Below are 21,794 nucleotides of genomic sequence, written 5' to 3' on the forward strand. Positions count from 1 at the left end.
ACAGCTCCTCCCACGCACACCACAAACTGAAGTGAACTTTTTAAAGCTCAGGTGCCCTGATTAGCCTTCCTTAATTGATTCTAGTAGTTTCTTGATTGGCTGCAGGTGTTCTAATCAGCCTGTCTTAATTGTCTCCAGAAGGTTCCTGATTGTTGTGGAACCTTCCCTGTTACCTTACCCAGGGAAAAGGGACCTACTTAGCCTGGGGCTAATATATCTGCCTTCTACTCTCCTATAGCCATCTGGCCTGACCCTGTCACAATAGTTATCATATAAATAAAAAGAAATATAATACACATTTGTAAAGTGCCTTTTATGGCAAGAATTCTAATGAGCTGACACAAAATAGTTGAAAGAGTTGAATTAGACTAATTGAAAAAATGTGAAAAAGAGCAGTGTCTTCAGCCTATTTTTATATATAAACCCAGCTTAAGTAATTTTATGTCATTAGCAGAAGGTTTTCATAAACCTGGAACATGATTACCAAGGGCTCTGGCAACTGCTGTCTTCAGTCTGTACTAGAAATCTGTAAAACTCCATTGTTTGTTCATTCAGAAGGAACAAGTTCAAGCCCTAGGATCAAAATAGCCCAATGTAGGGCAGGCAATCGAAGGTGAAAATGTTCAACTATTTAGCAAGCCCAAAACCATATGGAAACCCTGAAGGGTCATGGGAAATCATCATATGAACATTGCTTCTACCTGTGTATTCAGAACACCTTAAATTAAAATGGAATTTTAAAGAGCTACAAAACTGCAGCCCAAAACCTGGGGAAAATGCAAGAAGCTGTCACTGAAATCTGTGCCTCTAGTTTCCCAAGTCTGGAGCTCAGACATCAAAACTAGGGATGGCTTTCCCAGATCTGCAGTGAAGACACGCTGACTGGCTTTCTAGCTTCAGATGTGATCTGGTCTAGTGGGGCTTGGAGCCCCGCGAACAGGGAAAATTGGTCAGGTTTCTAAGACCAGTCAGCACCAGGTGAATGAAGAAGCTGTGGTCCAAGGTTGGAGGATCAATACACGAAGGATACTACACTGTCGTCAGAAAACAGCTCCAGCTCCTCTACCCCTCACATCTTTCTTTGGCATCCCCCCCCAAAAAAACTGACTTTGCCCCTTACTAATCTCACACCTATCCCCTTCCTTCCCCATAACTTCCCTTCTGCTCCCTCTGGAATGCCTGTTCCATCTCTCATCCCTGCCAGGAGTGGGCCGAGATGAAGGCCATGGGATGCCTTTTCACTGACGCCATTTCTCATTCCCCAAGTGGCACTATCTCGCCTGATTCTCTGAACCCAAGGCTAACCCCAAACTAGACCCAAGTCTCAGCGTTGCCTTCTCAGTGCATCTTAACAACACTAAAAAGTAACTGTTGCAAGTGATATTGCACAGCATTTAAAGGGGAAAAATGGATCAGTGAATAAAAACTAAGGTCCTAATTCTAGAAACACTTTCACACAGGTGTAACTTTATCTGTGTGATTAGTTCCATTGTAGTCAGCGGCACTCCTCATGGGTGTGACGTTCAACTCCTTTGTTAGTGTTTCCAAGATTGGGGCCTAAATGATACGATCCACACACACACAAAATTGTCCAGAGACAGCCATTGAAAATATATACAGCATAACAATTAAAAACACACGTCATTTCCCACACATCAAAGCATACTTTAGTCAATGTGTGCACAGATCAATCAATTATACTGCCTCTCATAGATGGATCTGACACTTACCTCTCCCTTTCAGCCTTATTTTTGATAGATTTATCCTGGCTTATGGCTTTGCTGTTTTCCATAGAAATTTTAGCCTGGTTGGCACGCATTTCCTTGCTTTCCCTAGGGAAATACAAACAAAATCATTATAAACTGAAATGTGATAGTTAATGGTTGTTAAGGTAGCTTATTGATACCTTTCTATATAATGGCTAAAGTTGTCTGTGAAGTATTAAAGAAGTACAAAGAACAGACTATATAAAGAATGTCTTCTTCCTACTGGACTGTATGTTTGAACAGCACTTACAAATCTCAGGAGGGTATAGAGAAAACAATTTGAAGGAATGGTTTTAAGCATTTTGCACTTTGAATTAAACAGGCTACAAAAATACAGTACTGTCTCTAGTTTAGAACTTTTGACTGAGTAAGAGCTATTATCAGTAATTTAAGAAATGTGACTTGCCTTTTAAAACTACACAATAAATTTACAAAAACTCTGTGCACAGAATGTATGAGCAGAGTACGAATAATATTAACATTTGCTAGTTCTGGCATATCCGTCTTATTTTTATGATTTGGTGTTGTAACTTCAACTAGCGTTTGGTATAGGTTGATGAATTAGAGAAAAACAATTGCAACACAAACAGCACAGATGACAAAATCAATTAAAGTCCACTGAAGTCAATTATCATATATTATCAGTATTTTATCCTACTTAATGCAATTTGGTGCTTTCTGAATACTGCTCCACTCATCTGCTGATCTCTCCCTGAATTAAAAAATACTTTTTCTCTCTCTGACTCATTACCAACACATTTGGATGCATTTTAGTCAGAAATGTCAGTTTGACTCCCAGATTTTCTAATTTCTTGTGTGCTCCATACACAGTATCTCTAATTCAGTAAAGTGAAATGGAAAGAGTCAAAGGCAGCTGGACTTTCTGAGAGCCATCTGAGTTCTCGTACATCCTGGAGCTGGATAGTCCCGTGTCCCCCCCCTGCCCCCCCCAGTGTTCAATGGCAATCTTCTGATTGCACTCTTAAGCATTTTTTGTTTTCTGCTTTCTTCTTTGAATCCGGTCAGTCCAAGCATGAACTGTAATTGCTTTCTCCACTATGAGTGGAAAACGTTCGACTCTCCAGTAGATATCTGCATCATTTCAGATTACCGATCTCTCTACTACCACTCTGTACACTGTCTAGATAGCTATTCAGCACGTCTCATTACTCTAGTTAATAGATAGAGAGGCTGAAAGAATAGCATGCTGTCAACTGCCCTTTCTATTCTCAAGATGATCCTTTATTTTCCATGTGTCTTGCTCAGCTGATTCCTGGAGGTTACATATACTTCATGTATTTTATACATTCTACAGGTGATGAAGCATGAAGCCCCTTTTGGGCATTACGATCAACAATTCAACATTTCACATTCAAAAGCATTCTGGTTTGTGGACATGCACAGATCTAACAGTGTTTTACATTTGTCTAAGGCAGAAAAATCCCCAATCTTTATACAAACGGGTTGGATAAAAATCCCTGGGTAAGTGGCGAACACAGAGACAGCAACAAATACAACCAAAAAGATCCCTAACTTGGATGGCACAGAACATTATTTAAAGTTTACCCATGCACAGAAATCAATGTGTTGTGCTCGGCACCTCTGAAAAATCAGACCAGCACTTAGAACTGTATGGTACAAATGAAATTGATTTTAAATAAGCAATTCAGTACTAAGAACTGATTTCCAAAGATAATACAGAACCATTAAAATACTATGGAGATGTGAAAATTCTAAATCTAAAGCTACGAACTGTGAGGAAAGGATGAAGAAAGTAAATTTGTATATAGCCTAGGTGACACGTTTTCCTGGTAGAGATATCTGTCCACACTGATAGCTTTAGCCCAATGTAGATAAGAGAACAAGGGAAGTAGGTATAGAAAAGAAAAGAAAAACATTTCAAAAGAGATTAGAATAACTATTCCTCCAGGAAAGAAACTATAATTTAGCAGAATAGATTAGAAGGAGTATACTGGTTACAAAATGGATCAGAAAGCAAGACTGTGGATAGCAAACTGGCTGTGGTGCCTTTGTGGGCTGTTGCAACTGCATAACAGAATACCCCAAAGGCTGTCCTAACTTGTACTAGGGAATGACTCTTCCCCGGCTTGGTCCCAGAACTAGGATCTGTAAAATAATAATTTTTAGTGTATTTCATAATACTTCAAAAAGTATCTAATTATAAAATAAACATATTCCTAGACAGCTTGAATTAATGAGCTAATTTGGAGAGTAACATAAAGATGAGCATATTAAAACCTTTCACTGAGAATTTCCTCTGTTGGATGGAAAGCATGCAGGTCTCAGCATGGAATCTGTTTTATGGTAAGGTACTACATTAGTTCATTCAGGAGTTTTGTTAAAATAGAAAATAACCTCAGTTAGCTTCTTTTGATGTGAAGTCGTTTATGCTTTTTGGACTTCCTACCAGACCAGTGCTGAGGACGGTCTTTTAAAAATATGTATTAAGTAAATTCCTATGCTTGTGGACTTCCTCACATCATAGACTGTGCAATGAGATAATTCCTCCACTTCCATTCTTTGCATGTATAACACTGGGGATTATGATACTTACCTCCCTTAGTAAAGTCCTTTGAGACCTACTGATGAAAAGTGCTATATTAGAGATAGGCCATACTATTATTTGCATTTAATTTAAAGGGGACAGTGCAGTTAAATATAAAAGCAATCAAGAGTGCTGGCATGCAGCATTTTCTTTGTACTGGAGATTACAACCTGATATTTTATTAAAACAATGTGCAACTGTGAGGTAGTTACACAGAAAAAAAAAGGTAACTAAAGTTTTCACACCCACAGCTATCAACTTCAAAAGGTAGTTGCAAATGCTTAGCATCTCTCTGGTTCAGGCTCTTTAAATTCAAGTTCCTTAGCGTAAATGGAGCTGTGGCGATTTACACCAGCTGAGGATCTGCTCCATTATCCCTCAGTTCTTCCTTTGATAACTTATTTGACTATTATGATGCTCTATCCTGATAATCCCGTCACCAGTGCACAGGTTCTCAGGGTGCTGAATGACGACACTGATCTGCTCACCTGTCATGAGAAAACTTTAGCTGTTGGGTTTGTTGCTCATGAGCATTAACCAGCAGGGTTTTCAGGAGCTCACACTGCTGGCTCAGATGTAAATCACGGATTTCTTGCTCTTCGGCACTGTGGGTGTTGATCATCTCTGACCACTCTTTAGTGTGCTGCGCTACAATTTCTTTTACCTGTAGAGAAAGAACAATAACTAGTTTGTCAGTATTTCTCACAGATATAATATAAGGGCAGCCATTAATGCAGTGGAGATCATTTCAAGATAATTACAAAAATCTTACAAAACACAACTAAATTGCAAGAACTAAATTATATAAAGCAAACTGCTCCACAGTGACATGAAGCCACTAAGGAAACTACAGTGTATTATAAACACCAGATAAAATGCACCCTCACTACTAGGGCTCTCTGTTACCCAGTTGCCCTGTGTAAAACGACTGAATTAATGCCCTCAATTGTACTACAATTCTTTTTAAACCTCCTGAAACGTATGCTTCATTATACAACTGCTAAGCATTCTTGGCTGCCTCAAAAATATAAAATAAAAAAAATCAGAAATGGAGAATATCTAGTGGGATGAATTTCTCTAAGGGCTTAAACACAGGCTCCAATTTTGTGGAGAAAATCTTACCCACACAAAGAAAGCTTATGCTCAAATAAATTGGTTAGTCTCTAAGGTGCCACAAGTACTCCTTTTATTTTTGCGAATACAGACTAACACGGCTGTTACTCTGAAACTTTATTCACACAGTCAGTTTTTCAGAGAAATCCTATATTTAATACATCCTGAATCTGCAGCTAGACTATATAGCTGTGTCTTATGCTCATTAAGTCAGCAGGGAATCTGACAAGTATTCTTTTCTTGCTCAGCTCTCAAGACTCACAAGAATAATATGATTAAAGTTTTGGAAAGTTCCCAAGAGACAATGTGAAGAAGTTTAAACCATCAGAGTTGTTATTATAATAGTATATTGTACTCCAATGATTTAGAAAAGTAACTAATAGAAAGATATACCTGATTATCCCTTCATAATTAGCTATGCTATTTTGACAAGCTATCCTACTTTTCCATAAATGCGCACAAAGTCTCACCAAAAAATCATCTATTTTCAGGTAGGCCTTTTTATAAAGTGCTACTATGGAAACTAATAGCCTTTGGGCGTTCTTACATGGAAGCTAATCCTGATTCTTCAAATCAAAATTGCCATCACAGAACTCCCAAGTGAGACTGATGCCAAGCCCCTCAGGAGCATGTACCCCCTAGACGCACTTCCTCTCAAACGTATTTTAGGCATCTGACCCACAGTCAGATGCATACAACTAAACAGGATCGTCCAGTGCACTGACAGCGAAACAACAAAAGTGAGAGAGAAATTCAAGGGAGCAGAGCACCTCTAAAGGCAACCGGTGCCTAGACTCTCTGCCAAAGGTACAAGCAAACAAAGAACACGTTGTGTGTTAAGAATGGGATTCCGCATTGATAATAAAGAGCTTGCTGCCTTTTCCAAGCTAGGCTGGTATCTTATCTACATAAAAGCTAGTCTCACGTTTAATTATAATTAAATATACTTCCCACAAGAAAATGTATATGGTTTAGTGCAGAAAATGCAGGCAAAAGAGCTGCACAGAGTTTGGCTTTTTCCAACTGGCAGGAAAACAAGCCTTTGGAGGCAGAAGTTTGACCAGACTAATACAGCAAGGCCTCCCATTCAACAAGGTACTTAAGCATGAGCGTAACTTTAAGCATGGGGGTAGCCCCACTGACTTCAATGGGACTATTCACAAGGTTAACGTTATGATAGTGCTCAGGTATCTTACTAAGTTGGGACCTAGATGCAGAGGAGCGAACCTTATGGGAAACAGCCCAGGAGAAGAAAGCCTTTATTGACAGGCTCCCATAGTAATACTGACCTCCGAACCCGAACACACTGGGTGTTAGGGAGGGAGCTGAACATACACATGGAAATAACCAGAAAACATTCATGCTTTTTGGATGGGATTTTCCAAAGGGCTCAGTGTTGGCCTAAAGCTGCTCACATGGCAACCAATGGGAGTTTTACCGTTGACTTCAATGGGAGTGGAGTTAGGCCAACACCGACATCTTTGAAAAATTCTACCCTTTATGTTTATCTCAATGTACAAGATGGGATCAGCCCCATCTTTGTAGATGAAGACTCAATAATGCCTAAGCTATCTAGGGGCCCAATGACCAAGGAAGAATTACAAGTGAGTGAAACCACATCAGAAGCAGGTGCATATTCTCAGAAGACATCTATGGTCAAAATGTTAGAAAGCATTGTTTTATTTTGTTTTGTTTTTTAAAAGATCAGCTCTCTAAGACGATACAGGTTAGTAGGGGGGACAGTATAATGAGGCTTCCGGAGACCCCACCGCTTTGAATTCTTGCACAGGTGCCATCCATATTATTTCATAAAGGCGGCTCCCATTGTAATAGCCTTTCCAATTGGGTCGAGCCACTGGGTGCTGCACCCTTTCAAAAGCTGGTACAATCCTGGAGAGAACCATGGCAGGGTTGGCCAGAATTTCTCCTTCATGTTGCAGTGTGATTCCCCCACATGCTACCTAGGACAGGCCTGGGCCTTGAACGCACAATCTCCATATAAGGGGCCTGAGTCATTTACACTAAATGCACATTACATTGCTTTAGCAGCACAAACAGACATTAGACAGGATGTAAATATAATTTACTCCCATATTTAGGTTCCCTGTTACATGGTCAGAGCGGTGTAAAATGGCCTTAGTGTAAATAAGAATCAGGCTCAAGGTGTCCATCTTAGAAATATCTTGAAAAACTAAATGACTAATGCAAACACTGGAAATCCTGGGGAAAGCAAGTACTGTTTGACTTAGTGACAAAGAGCCTCTAGAGAGCCAAATAAGCACAGAAAAGCAAAGAATTCTAGGCTCTCAAGGGAAGAGATGATCTGATAATTGTTTCTGAAAAGTGGCAACATATATTACAGAGGAACACAAAGGAGGAAATCCTATAGACTGAACAGACATTCGAATACCAATGAAGAAACCAACAACAGAGCTTAGAGAGCTAAGCAAGATTATTATTCAAGTGCTTGATCCGAGGAGACAAAGATAAAAATCTTAAAACTCACAACATGCTCATGGAGAGAGATGCGCTACAGAGGATGCAAAACATTAATTTCCTAGACCTCAAAATAAGCCTGCAGCCTAAAAGAGAGGTACTGCTCCTGGTAAAACAAGCCGCTCTGAAATCATGTCTTTAACTGAATATCCTGCAAAGCTGCATGGTAGATTTCAAGTAAAGCAAAATATATCCTGGGATTAAGAGAAATCTGTCAAACAGAAGTGAATGTGAGAAGAACTGAAATCCTGCCTTTCATTTACTTCCATGTATGTCTAGAGAGACAAATCTTCATACAGAACTTTCAGTAACAGTGAAATATTTTTTTCTTCTTTCCCTTGCCTCCTTTTCTTGCTGGATATTAGGAACCTAGTTTTCCAACACAGGAATGTATCTTGCATCTACAAAGGTAGATGTGTGTAAAGTATGCATTTGTGTATTCAAAACGAGTATTTCATGTTAAACTCGGCCTGGATTTGTATCCACGACATAGAGGAGCAAGTCTCTGTAGACCATTACCACTGGTAATGGGCATAGCTGCGTAGTATTTAATTTCGTTTTCACATGTTGTGATACAGGGATGATGCACATCTGATACATGCTGGATTAATCCTAGGAGCTCACTAATCAAATGAACTCACTTGATCTTAAAATCAATGGATCAAATGGTGAGAGGTTTCTGAACAGCTGCTGAGTATCTGCAATGCCCATTGAATTCAATAGGAATTGTATAAACTTGGCATCTCTCAGGATTTCCCAATGTAATTTTTATCTGCATAGCTGTACTCTGTTGGGAGTAGAAGAAATCTACATTTCCATTTGGTCTGGAGCAAACCACCCAGGTGGGGTACAAGTGAAAGCCAGCATCAAAGGTGTTCTGTGGGATCAGTAAAGCCACAAAGGGTGGAAGTTTCAAAGGAGCTCAAGCTCCCTTAGGGTCCTTTAAAAATCCCAACCTAAAGCTAGACATGGAGAAGAAAGCAAGCCATCCATCTGTGTGGGGACGGATTATGCATTTGACAGGATCTGTTTGGAAGTGGGCATTTTAAAAGGACATATCCTAATATCCAAATCAGTTTGTGGGAAGGAAAAAAAAAACATTCAGACTCATTGGAAGTAGAAGGTTAGTGAACACTTCAATGTCCATTTATATTAGAACCAGTCTGGGCAGCTAAGGTCACATCAAAGACTCTTCTATTCTGTAAAGCTTTAAGATTTTACACTTTGCTTTGTATTTAAGCTTACTGCCCAGCTTGCAATGCTCTCTCTAGAGTTGTTAGCCCCCCTGATTTTTATAACTAGCTTTTCCTTTGTGCTTTTCTCAATCTGCCAATACAACCAGTTTTTATTTCAGACAGTGGTTCTGACATTTCCTATTGTGGCCACGTTGTTAAGATTGCTATTTTCTGATACATGCTCTCCTTTCCCTAGACCAACCTCACAACTTCCCTGCAGCAACAGCAAACTATGGCCCTTGATTTTGAGCTGTGGCGCTCAGAGGTGCAACCAGAAAGGAGGAGGAGGGGCAGAGTTTAAGCTGCCTCTGCATCTCCCAGATGCTGGGCTCTGCTGGATACAATTTAGAGCAACTCTGAGTGGTTTCCTACAGCTTCCTATGGGCTACTATACCGACCCTATGGAACTTGAACACAGTACACTCTCGTCATGCTTCCTCTGGCTGCCAGTTTGCCCCTCATCTTCAACCTGCCTCTGTCCGCCTAGGGAAATAAGGTGATGGAGAGCACATAGCACTCTTCCACTAGCCCCATGTGTCCGGGAAAACCCTTTATGCATAGGGTAATACCCTTTTTTCACCAACAGAGTGACAGTCAGGCTGCAGAAAGAGAGAAAACTAGGATCTACATGTTCTGGCTACATGAATGCGTGATATTAGAATTGACAAGACGAAAGTGAGCTTGTCTTAGTCTGCTTAATACAGTGGCGTGGTTACCTCTCCCATGCGGTATCTGTGGTGTTTGATGCCTCTCCCTGTGTGTAAGACTTTATATGTATTAGGTAAAAATCCCCTGGTGTTTTCAATCGCCTCTGCTCTAATCTCTCTGGGTCATTTTGCAGCTGGTTCTATCGTAGAGGGTATTTGCTATTCCTCTAACTTTGACATCAACCACAAACCTGAAAGCAGTTCAAATGGCACCAGAGAAATCTTTGACAAAGTAGTACAGGATGCAACGAAGTGCAGAATGAGGATTAGTTTAAAAAATTAATTAGTCAGGAAGTCTCTGGAAATACTAGCTAAGATCTATATTGCACCGCATCTAGCCTGGAGACTGACAATGTTTTACCTCTGCAAGGGAGCAGCTCCATGCAACTCTTCAAAATGGTCCATGACCATAGCTTGAGAACAACTGATTTAAAAACAACTGGGACTGGATCTTGGGTGCTGTTATTTGGGGACAGGCATCTTGGAGAAAGCAATGGATTCACCTTAGGAGAAGTACGAAGTAACCAAGTAATACATCTGATGCAAATGGGATGGTTCCAGGAGAGAGAGACAGTGAGGGCACAGGGAGAGTCAAATGTCTGGCAGGGTGTTGGACAAGGTGACACTGATGTAAAACTAACAAGCAGCTAATTCCATTTACCTACATATTTTTGGTGGCAAAATTCACTTCCAATTTTCATATAGCACATTTTCCTCTGTTCTCTGCATAGCTGAAACGACTACAAAATGACCAAATATTTTTGTTTCACATGGAAACAAAACTAGGAGCATTATACGCTCTTCAAAAATTGTTAAAGTCAGGAAATGGATTTTGCTCTTTTTGAATAAAAAACCAAAAGCTTTTAGACACTGAGTAATGCCCATTCTTTTCTGCATGTCATTATTGCTGAAAATTATTCACATGCTTTCATAAAAATAAACTACCATTTGGGTCTCAAAGATCTCAAATGTTGCATGTGTTAACACTGGCATGTTTTCTTACCTTAGATTTGTGATCGGATGTTAAAGCCTGAATTTTAATTTCAGTTTCTTTCTTCATTTCAAGACAATTACTTCCTCTAAAAAAGCAAAATGGCAAATGTGTGCCACAAGTTAAATATCTTCCCATCCAGTCAGCTCATACTAATGTATAGTTAGTCAATGATGAAGTACTGTAGTGTATTGGAATGAAATTATTTCTGCTAGCAATTTATCCACACTTTACAAATATTATCGGTTTACTGATCATGCAATTCAAACACACTTCACCTGTTATTTCTAGAGGGGACCCACAATTATTCAATTTCTAAGGATATGTCAGCAAGTCCATTTATGATGCTGGTTTCTTTTTTAGCCAAAAAAATTAAACTTCAGCCTGAAAACCTGCAAACAGATTCACTGCCTAGGTATGATTTTTGTTTTGTTTTGCTTGTTTTAAAGCCAATTGTGCTACCTTTTGGTTTGAGGCATGAAAAATGTATCTTGATTGCTAGTTTCCATTGTGATTTCTGCATCTTTAACAGAAAAAGGTTTATTGTCAAGTACAGCTACCTACAACGAGTGCCCCGCTGCAGCAAAGCTGAAATGACCGCAAGGATTGGTCTTCATACCCGTGTGCCATGAAAGAGGATCTGCACAGCCCAAACTGGCCAATGTGGCGTGGCTGGCACAGACCCCATGCCAGTACATTCAGGTTTTTGGAGCTGAACTTTGTATGGATCCAACAGCACCAATCCTCACACAGACCTGATCCTGCAACAGAATGCATATAGCAGGACCGTGGCACCCATGTGGAACCGAGCTAAAGTTAATAGGGCTCTGTGTGGGTGGCAAGGGTCTTCTGGTATTGTAGGGGCATCACAGGCTGGAAGAATAGCTACAGAGGGGTTATGCTGCCACCCAATAACTTGCCTGCGCGGTGGGTAGAAGAGTGATGAAATACCACCCTCCCACAACAGTTCCCTTCACAAATCTCAGGGTATGTCTATACTACCCGTTGGATCGGCAGGCAGCGATCGATTCAGCGGGGGTCGATTTATCGTGTCTAGTCCAGACGCAATAAATCGACCCCCAAGCGCTCTCCCGTCGACTCCGGTACTCCACCACCGTGAGAGGCGCAGGCAGAGTTGACGGGGGAGTGGCAGCAGTTGACTCACCGTGGTGAAGACACCGCAGTGAGTAGGTCTAAGTATGTTGACTTCAGCTATGTTATTCACATAGCTGAAGTTGCATAACTTAGATCGATCTCCCCCCGCAGTGTAGACCAGGCCTTACTTGGACTTTGTGCTGGGAGAGGTGGCAGCATACAATGTAGGATCAAAAGTTCCATTACAGCAACAAGAAAGCTTTCAATTAAAGTCTTACAAGAGTCAGTAAATTCTCAATCCATCCTTCAAACCCTGACCTGTCATGCCCTTTCTTGCAGCGAAAGGTTCTTAGAACAACATGCAAATCCACACACCAAACTTCCTGGCCTTTTTGTTTTGGTTTTAGAACAAATCTGTCTTTGACTGGAATATATTTTTATTTCACTTTTTGTGCAGCCCCTTTAAAAAAACATTTCTCATCAAATCCTTAGTTGGTGTAAATCACCATCATTCCATTGTCGTCGAGTGGAACGACACTGATTTGTACTATCTGAAGATTTGCCCCAATTAAATTGTTTATTGCTTGGCTGAAGTAAAATTAAATTAATCACAGTCCTGGAAATGAAGCTTGATAAAAAAATATGCCAGTTTTAAAGACTATTTTAATATCAGAGTGCTGCTAACTTATGGAAATGAGCAGAAAGCTTTATCCTCAAATGTTCCCAGAAAAGTCTGGTATGGAAATACAAGGAGTGTGATGTGCCTTGTGTTTCCTATGGGCCACCGTGAGGATTAATCACTGATTTGCTTGTCACAGCAAGGAAGGTTTTGCATAGATTTCTGCCATAAGTTTGATACTCTGGAAAGTCCTATAGAGTTATAGGGCCAGTTACATCAGACTAAATCTGAAATGTCATTGACTGCAGTGAAGTTATTTTTGTTTTACACTGGTGTAAATGTGTTCAGGATCTAGCCACAATATAGTTTAATGCTTCTTATGCTTTATGAAGATCACTCCACTCAGGAGGATCAAACATATTTATTCAAAGACCCACTGATCAGTAAAATTTCCAAAATCCCAATAGTCAGTGCCAATTGTTTATTCCTTTTTTTAAAAAGTAGCATTCAGTCTGCGGTGAGGGAATGTTAAAATGGCTCAACACAATCACCCACTTCTGTCCTGTCAAAATGTATGTAAGCTTTAGGTTACACAGTCCTAAATGTGAACAAATTCCTTGGCAACTATCCCACCCCAAGCCGCAACTTTACACACGCACACACACACGTCCTACAGTTTGAATCCTAGACATCCCTGTTAATCCAGGACTGTCCTTGTGTCCCCCTCAACCATATTTCAGAGTTGGAACACGAGCGCACAAGCTCCCCCGAGTCTCTGAGAGATTTATGAGCATGTTTGGCATTTGTAGTGTGCATCTGAACTACTTGCTCAAGTGCACAGGGAACTAAATCCTGTCCATCTGTCAGTGAATGAAGCTGTAATTAATTTTTTTCCTGAAAATTATGCAGCTGACAGACACGTCATGCCATGTGGGAGATACACTAGAAAAAAACCTACATGTAAGCATCACAAAACCAGAATGGAAGGCATTTTTGTCTTTCAGGAAGGCATTTTTGTCTTTTGGATGAATATGCACCAAATTCAAATCGAATTCCTTTAATTTTTTTAATTTATTTTAAATCAACGTATTGCTTGTGAAAGTTGCCAGAATGACAGCAGTGGAAACCAAAATACAAAGCCAACGAACCAGGGCCCATACTCAGCACCGCACCTAAGCACATGCTTTCAAAGCTAAGCATGTGCTTAAGTTCCATTCGCTGTGCTTACATTTAAGCAGGTGCTTAAAGGTACCGTAGAACAGAGATGGATTTAAGCATGTACTTGAGATCTTGGCTGAATCTGGGCTCAGAGCAGCACAAACAGTGACAGGGTCAACTTCCCCCTGCACTATCCCCTCAGTGTACCTTGATCCAGATGTGAAGGATCCACTTTTAGGAACAAGAAGGTAAACCAGAATCTGTGTGCATATAGCACATTGGCCTGTCTGTTAAAACTGGCAAGAATGCACACAGATAGAATAGTTTACATGATAAGGACGTCTACCCACTAGGGATTAGAGGACAGTTCTTTTCCCTTGCACCACAGAACAGCCATCAGATGGTGGCTTTTGCTCATTCATGACCTGGGATGGAGTCAAGCTGGTGACAAGTAAATGGTTCTCTGTCCCAACATAACATCCTGAGGCCATCTACTCCTTTGTTTACACTTAAGGCTTTCATTTTTTTTTTCAAAATCTTTTAGTTTTCCAAAGCATGGACCCAAACTATCAGAAATCTTCAGGAGGCCCTGAGGGCAGAGAAGTGTTATGAATGCCAGTGGAAACTTACTGTGATCTAATTGCAGCAACCTAAGTGAGGTGAAACGGGGATGAGTTATCTTCCTAGTCACCCATTCTCAGGTCTTCGTCAGAGGTCTTACACAAAGGTTTTCACTGATTGTTAATGCAGTCATGGACAGTTATCGCCACATTTAAATCTCATATCTGCCTTTGTTTATTTGCTGCTTTGCCTAGACGTAGAAGAGTGGGAAGACCGATCTCTTCTCAGACCAGTGTTAATGCTGATGCGTAAATCTTCTGGCTCAAGGTTCTCAAAATGCAGAACAGCTGTAAGCCTATCTCCCTGGAAGGCAGATACAGTATAATTTCCATGGTGCTCAGTTTGTCACTAATGGTGCAAGGAGTGAATACCATGTGCCATTAGTGAATACCATCTGCCATTAATTATAATCCCAGTTCACACCTGCCAACTCCTTAGCCATGTGCTGCAATTGAATTGAAATGAGCTTTTCCTGTTTCACCAGCTCCCCTTATAATCAGAGTGTCGTGAGGAAGTGAGCTGTAGCTCATGAAAGCTCACGCTTTAATAAATGGGTTAGTCTCTAAGGTGCCCCAAGTCCTCCTGTTCTTTTTACGGATACAGACTAACACGGCTGCTACTCTGAAAGCTGATACTTCAGTGATCTGTTTGCAACATTAGGATGGTTTCTGGAAGTGCTGCTCAGCCTAAGAAATATTCGGGTCCTGACAATGGTTGTCCTTCCTTAAAGTAAAAACAGCTCATGGTACACTTTGGAAGAGTTCATGTAGTCTTTGCATAACTTATTGTGGAGACTTCTTGTTACCTCTTTTGCTTCAGAGACTGCTACTTCTAATAAGAGTTTTGTTTTATATAATTTCAGGCACACACACATATTTTACAAATACTGTTCATCCAAATACTGTATCAAACACAGTAAAGCATTTATGAAAGAACCCATCGCCAAAACGGCACCTAAGCTCAATACAGCAAATAATTTTATCAGAGACTGGCCCCAACAGCTCAGTTGCAGACCCTCTACCACCAGCCCAGTATTAATAATTTAATATTATTTTATTAAATTTGTTGGGAGGTGGAGAGTGGCGTCATTCCAGGATCAGGGAAATGTTGTTGCCGGATCAGATAATACAAACAATTAATACTAACTGCTAATATAATTCTGTATTCTACTAAAAAAGAAAAGGAGGACTTGTGGCACCTTAGAGACTAACCAATTTATTTGAGCATAAGCTTTCGTGAGCTTATGCTCAAATAAATTGGTTAGTCTCTAAGGTGCCACAAGTCCTCCTTTTCTTTTTGCGAATACAGACTAACACGGCTGTTACTCTGAAACCTGTATTCTACTAAGAAACTCATTCCCGCTTTTCAGGGGTCACAGGTTAACTGTAAGACTAATGGTACAATATTGTTATTTAATCAAAAAGGGACTTTGGGAGGTAGACGTCAGCAACAGGGGGAAAACAGAGGAGAAGCTGCTACAAGATAAAGAGCTAACAACCGGAGAACAGCAGGAACCTGGAAATTATAGAAACCTCTAGGTTCTGCCTATTAGGACCGCAAGAGACAAATTTTATGAATTATGAAGAAGATATTCCAGAAACTTCAGGAGCAGTTAAGAACAGCATATCGACAATGGGTTAGATCCTAGGCTAGCACAAACTGAGGTAGCTTCACTGCCATCATAAAAGCCAATTTATAATCAGCTGCGAATCTGAAAGAGTATTTACAGTTCCTGTGTTGAGAGGAACCTTTTCGAGATGACGGGAAAGCAGATCCTATTATTTGATCTGAGCTTCCGTCGACAAAGTTCAAGATTAATACATCAATTTTTTCCAAGACCAAATTGTGATCGAAGTCTAATGATGTAATTCACGGAGGTTCTGGGCCTGCTCTCATTGAAACCAAAGGTAAAACTCCCGTTGGTCTCAATGAGAGCAAGGGCAGGCCCATGGATACTGAACATCTGATGTGATTAATTTGCTTTAATGTCACATGCGGAGAAAATAGAGGACTCCAGTAAGGCAAAGCAAGAACAACACTTAGGGCCCAATCCTTAAATCCTCGTGCAGGTTATATTTATATTGACTGAGGAGGGCCAGGTCAGGCTGCTGTAAGTTAAATATAAATTACTTTTCTAGTAATATTTTGTTCCAGACAGTAAAAGCATAAAAATCTGTTTTGATTCTTATAAAACATTTTAAAAGAATATCTTACCCTTTCTTCTTGATTGCCTTCTCTAACATTTTCTCATAAGATAACTTTTCTTTATCATACTGTGCCACTATTTTGTCAACTTGTGTGCAGTGCAACTTCTGCATAGTGCTGTGCTCCTGGAAAACAGTAGGACCTTACAATTAGGTTGCTGGACTTTTAATGTTTCATTTTCTTAAAGTGGATAATATCAGTGTAGGAACAAATATGTCTGGCACTGTATTTAATCCCTTTTAGCTGCCTGATAGCAAGGGGCCCAGATCTCCCACAGTAAATGTAAAACCTTTCTCCTCGGTGCACGTTGCAGGAAAATCTGTCCTGGCAGAGTGCTAATATCCTGAAAATATGGTATACAGCTACCATAAACCAAGAACTTTATGGAAAAAAATGCCAACAGGTAATATCTGCATAACTATATCTTTTTGGAATACATGATCATTTAAATGCAGTGCAGTAATAAGATTTATGAACTCAGAGCAGGTACCATATAAAGATTCTGGAACCCCGGGGATCACAAAAAAACAACAGGCATCCCCCTAAGTATCCTAGAGTGAACACAGCCCCAGATCTTCAGCTGGTGTAAATCACGTAGCTCAACTAAAGTCAATAAAAATTGACACTGGCTGAGGATCTGGCCCATAAGTCTAGTGGCACTCGGTATTTTGTCCTAGCAAAGGTTCATCGCGCAGAAGCTGGTTTCTTATTCCAAGTGATGTTAAGCTACGCAATAGGGCTATCAAATGTATATTTAGTTAGCTGCAACGGACTATTTGTGTTTTTCTTTCCGGCCTTCCCCAGGCACAAGCTACTTATAAAGGACCTGATTCTGATCTATATCACACCAGTGTAATTCCACTGATTTCAATGGAGTCACACCTGATTTATACTAGTGTAAAGGGGGAAACAATTTTCCGCATGGGAATAAAAGGTTAATTACGTACACACATATTACATACACAGGTCCACCTCTTTATAAAAACCTTTCTGTTTCAGAAGTACTAGTCCTCACTTAATGCTTGTGTGTCCTGGCTCTGCAGTGGACTGAAACTCATAAGTCATTTTAATCACCCTTCCTTATGAAACATGCTCATTATTCTTCAAACATCTGGCTGCCAGTGATGGTAGGAAAATACTGAGCATACACTGCAATAGGGAATTTTGTTGTTTTAATTATTTTATTAACGTACTATACCCCTAGATTTTATCTAGTCTTGACAAAAAGGTCTTGTATTAACTGTTATGGTTTGGTTTACTGTGGGAAATGTAAGCAGATCACATTTTACATTAAAAAGTTACCAGGATTTTTTTTTGGTCTGTTTTCATTTAGTTTCACTACACATTCTGAATTTACACGACTGCTCTATACCATAGGCTTCATTGCTACTATTTCTATATATCATAGCAACCAACTCATCCGTGTAGTTCCTTTTAAAAATACTAACGAAAGAATTTCACCTCCCTTTAACAAATGCTGCAACGCTTTTAAAAGCTAGCGTTAGAATGTAAACCTGAATTCCAGCATCTGCTATCCACCCCTCTGGGCAATAACATAATGCAGCTCCTGCAATTTCTATTCAGGATGAAGCTCTGAGCTCTCTGTTCTGCAGAGAATCAAACAAAAAAAATGGACTTTACTAGCATCAGAAAGAAGTCAGCTTCAGCAGGGAATACACAGGCTGATTAGCAATCTAAGAGAAACTGCAGACAGTGAAAAGGATGAAGCAGGCCTGACGGCACTAGACAGCCACAGGTGAATTGTCTGATATATTTAATTACTAAAGCTACACACTCTTCCCCAGATAAACGGAACAGTACAATTCTTGATATAAAAGACTAAGCATAATTATCTGAAATTATATGCCATCTGTACACTTGTCCAGCACTTCTGCATGAACTGGGAAAAGGAGGCAATATTCAGTGCTGGAATCCTGCTTTGTTTAGGAACCATACAGAACTTCCCCATCACAACCTAATTTGATTCTTTTCTGAATACTCATCTTTATCTAAGAGGATATACTCCCTGAAATGTTGTATTCAACAGAAAGTTATTTTCGATAGATAACCAACTGGGCTGTGTTTTCTTTGTGGACACATGCTCATCATAAATTGTTTCACGAAACAACGCTTTAGTTTGAATGCACAGAAACGCAGCTAAAAAGGAAGAAAATACAAAGCTCTGTGTACTGGGAAACTGCCATGTCTGCCTGTGCCATCCAAGTAGTTGGGTGATGCTAAGCTAGCAGAGCAGAGACAGGAAGAGATCACTGGAGAGAAGTCAGACGACCCTGGAGAGGAGTGAAGACAGGCTGATTGATGGGGAAAGCGTGGTCTGGTTTGCTGTTCATGTTGGTGCTGGCTGTTTCTAAAGGCAGCAGGGCAGCGCTCCATTGTTTATTAGAGCATTTAAAGCCCTTTGAGCCTGATCCATTTTTCTTAATTCTCTTTTGTGATGCATGTGTGCACATGGTCTCCTCCTCTTGCACTTCATTCACCCTTTCATCCTCCTCTGTCATCTGCCACCTCTGGCTCTCTTCTGAGATTTCCTCAGCTCCTGCTGCGAGCTGAGAATTAACTATTCATTTCTCCTCTCATCCCCTTCTTTCCTCACAAGGTTGTTGATGAACTCTCAAGTTTTGCCTTTCTGACTCCCTTGACAAAGCATTGATGATGTAAAGTAGCTTTAAGCGGGGAGAAAAAGAGAACTTAGTTCACACGTGCAAGTGTCGCCTTGTGATTTGGGGATGTTTGTGGGGAAGGAGGAAGCAGAAAAAATAAAGACTGTAGGTTGAAAAATGTTGCAACATAACTGTGCTATTGTGCGACATAACTTACTGGCATCCATTGTGTCAAATGTTCTTGAATTTTCTGAATCACGATATGAAATGACTGCACTTTATTTAAAGGGGCAATATTGCACCCAAACCCCATTGCTCTGGTAAGATGCTGGACCCACTATGGGATGAGCCTCATGGTAAGTACATTTTTTAACGCCCAGTTCCTCTTTTAACTTTGATTTCTGCCACTTAGCACAATGGCATGCACTGCATTTGTTAAGGCTAACTTGGAGAACAGAGCCATTGCAAGTAGCAATGCAGCTCTGGGAGAGTCCCTTTGTGAATATTTCTTCTTATCTTCAGAATGGCATTTCTGAGCCTGAAGCCACCTTCATAAATTGGGAATCATAGAATATCAGAGTTGAAAGGGACCTCAGGAGGTCATCTAGTCCAACCCCCTGCTCAAAGCAGGACCAATCCCCAATTTTTGCCCTAGATCCCTAAATGGCCCCCTCAAGATTTGAACTCACAACCCTGGGTTTAGCAGGCCAATGCTCAAACCACTGAGCTATCCCTCCCCTGTATGTAAAGAGCTGGGACAGTGAATTTTTATGGGACGTGTGGAAAAATAGTCCTTCTGCTTTATTTGGCAACACCCAGGCTCTGAGTTAAATGCATCTTCAATCTGCATCTCCAAAAAAACTACAGAGGAACATTCTGAAGAATAAACGTAATGCAGCACAGTAACTTGTACCAAGGTCTTTTCATCCCCAGAACGCTTTGCCTCACCAGGATCATCATCTTCCCTTGCCTCCAGTTTTGACCCTCTGTCTTTGAGTTCACTCACACCTGGTTCCCCAAAGTAACTTGTCCTCTTCTCACAGCTGGATGAGAGTTGAGAGCTCTCCAATAACTACAAAGGTACAGCCAGAAATTTTTACCCCCAATGTAAGCCCAGTTTTTCTGGGTAGGTCTGCCTTTCTGACCTGGAGTCACAAAATTATCATTCGATAATAGTTCCTCAAACTTCTGACATGGCTTGGCACTTCCCAGTGTGTGAGTTTTGTCTGGAGCCTTCCTGTACATTGACAGACTACAGAAAACACAACATAGCTCTGCATGGCCTGACAAATTCATTCCAGATTGCCATCAACATCCTTATGTTGGACTCTGTCCAAACGACTGAACATTCATGCTCACCATCTGAGATGGATCATCAGTGATCCAAGAGAAGCAGAGGCTGACAATCAGGTATGTGCCATGGCTACCACCAGGCTATGGATACACCAGCATGGCTTTCTCCCGTTACATATATAAACATAGGGACCCTCGCTCTATCAGCTGCATAGCATAAAGCACAGAGAATGCAGGGGGACAAGGCACTACACCTAAGGTATCACACTCTATGGGACTGCCAGTCACAGGGAGAACCGGGAGGAAAGACGGCTAGCTAAAATGGCTTAGCTCAATGATTCTCAAACCAGGTCTGCTGCTTGTTCAGGGAAAGCACCTGGTGGGCCGAGCCAGTTTGTTTACCTGCTGCATCCGCAGCTTCGGCCGATCGTGGCGCCCACTGGCCTCGGTTCGCCGCTCCAGGCCAATGGGGGCTGCGGGAAGCAGTGTGGGCCGAGGGATGTGCTGTCTGCCCTTCCCGCAGCCCCCATTGGCCTGGAGCGGCAAACCGCGGCCACTGGGAGCCACGATCGGCCGAACCTGCGGATGCGGCAGGTAAACAAACTGGCCTGGCCCATCGGGGGCTTTCCCTGAACAAGCGGCGGACTGGCTTTGAGAACCACTGGCTTAGCTGACACACGTCTGATTTGCTGTCTGTGTAGACTAGAGATAACTGTTACATCCACAACTATTGTCAAGACTAGGTCCCAAGAAAAACTCCAAGTCAGTTCTAGAGCGTATTTCAAACACTGCTTGTAAATGTAATGTATATGGAGGCAAACAAAGTTTCAAGTGGAAATATGTTCTAGACTGGTTGACAGTATATTTGGCACCACCCAGGTATACCATAAATCTCAGGTTCAGGATTTTCTGAATCCTCTGTCATTTTAATTTCACTCGTTTCCTTTAGACACAAAGATACTAAAAAATTACAAATTGCTGATTAAACTCCAAATTGCAGCCAATAATACAATTAAAATATGGCTTTCTGAGGCAAAAGGATTTTACCAGCTACTTTGCCTGTCAACGTAAGCCACATGATAAATACCACGTGCAACTATTTGAATGTTTAAGGTAAATTTAATTCATTTTTAGTATTAATATACCTGTAGGTAGTGGTTAAGGCCCAGTCAGCAGGCTACTAAAGCACGTGAAGCCTGTGGGATTACTCATGCGCTTAAATTAGTTGTGTGCTTTGGTACCTTGCCGAATCAAGGCCTAAACTCTTGTGGATAGAGAACATATCTTCCTATGTGTGTGTAGAGTACA

At 40.8% G+C, this 21,794-nt stretch overlaps 1 protein-coding gene across 18 annotated transcripts in view; it reads right to left on the reverse strand.

Moving 5' to 3' along the window:
* Positions 1-21,794, reverse strand: part of PLCB4 (phospholipase C beta 4) — a 325,436-nt gene that overhangs the window by 11,118 nt on the left and 292,524 nt on the right. For 16 of the 18 annotated variants that reach the window (XM_073339654.1, XM_073339649.1, XM_073339639.1 and 13 more), the window contains 4 exons: positions 16,582-16,697; positions 10,887-10,962; positions 4,821-4,996; positions 1,731-1,832 (listed from right to left, as the gene is read on the reverse strand). In XM_073339654.1, the coding sequence (XP_073195755.1) occupies positions 1,731-1,832; positions 4,821-4,996; positions 10,887-10,962; positions 16,582-16,697 (470 nt within the window). Of the gene's footprint in view, positions 1-1,730; positions 1,833-4,820; positions 4,997-10,886; positions 10,963-16,581; positions 16,698-21,794 lie in introns of those variants that run through there. The other 2 variants (XM_073339656.1, XM_073339657.1) reach the window with 2 other exon arrangements.

Source organism: Lepidochelys kempii, chromosome 3 (genome assembly GCF_965140265.1).
Source record: "Lepidochelys kempii isolate rLepKem1 chromosome 3, rLepKem1.hap2, whole genome shotgun sequence".
Classification (NCBI taxonomy): Eukaryota; Metazoa; Chordata; order Testudines; family Cheloniidae; genus Lepidochelys; species Lepidochelys kempii.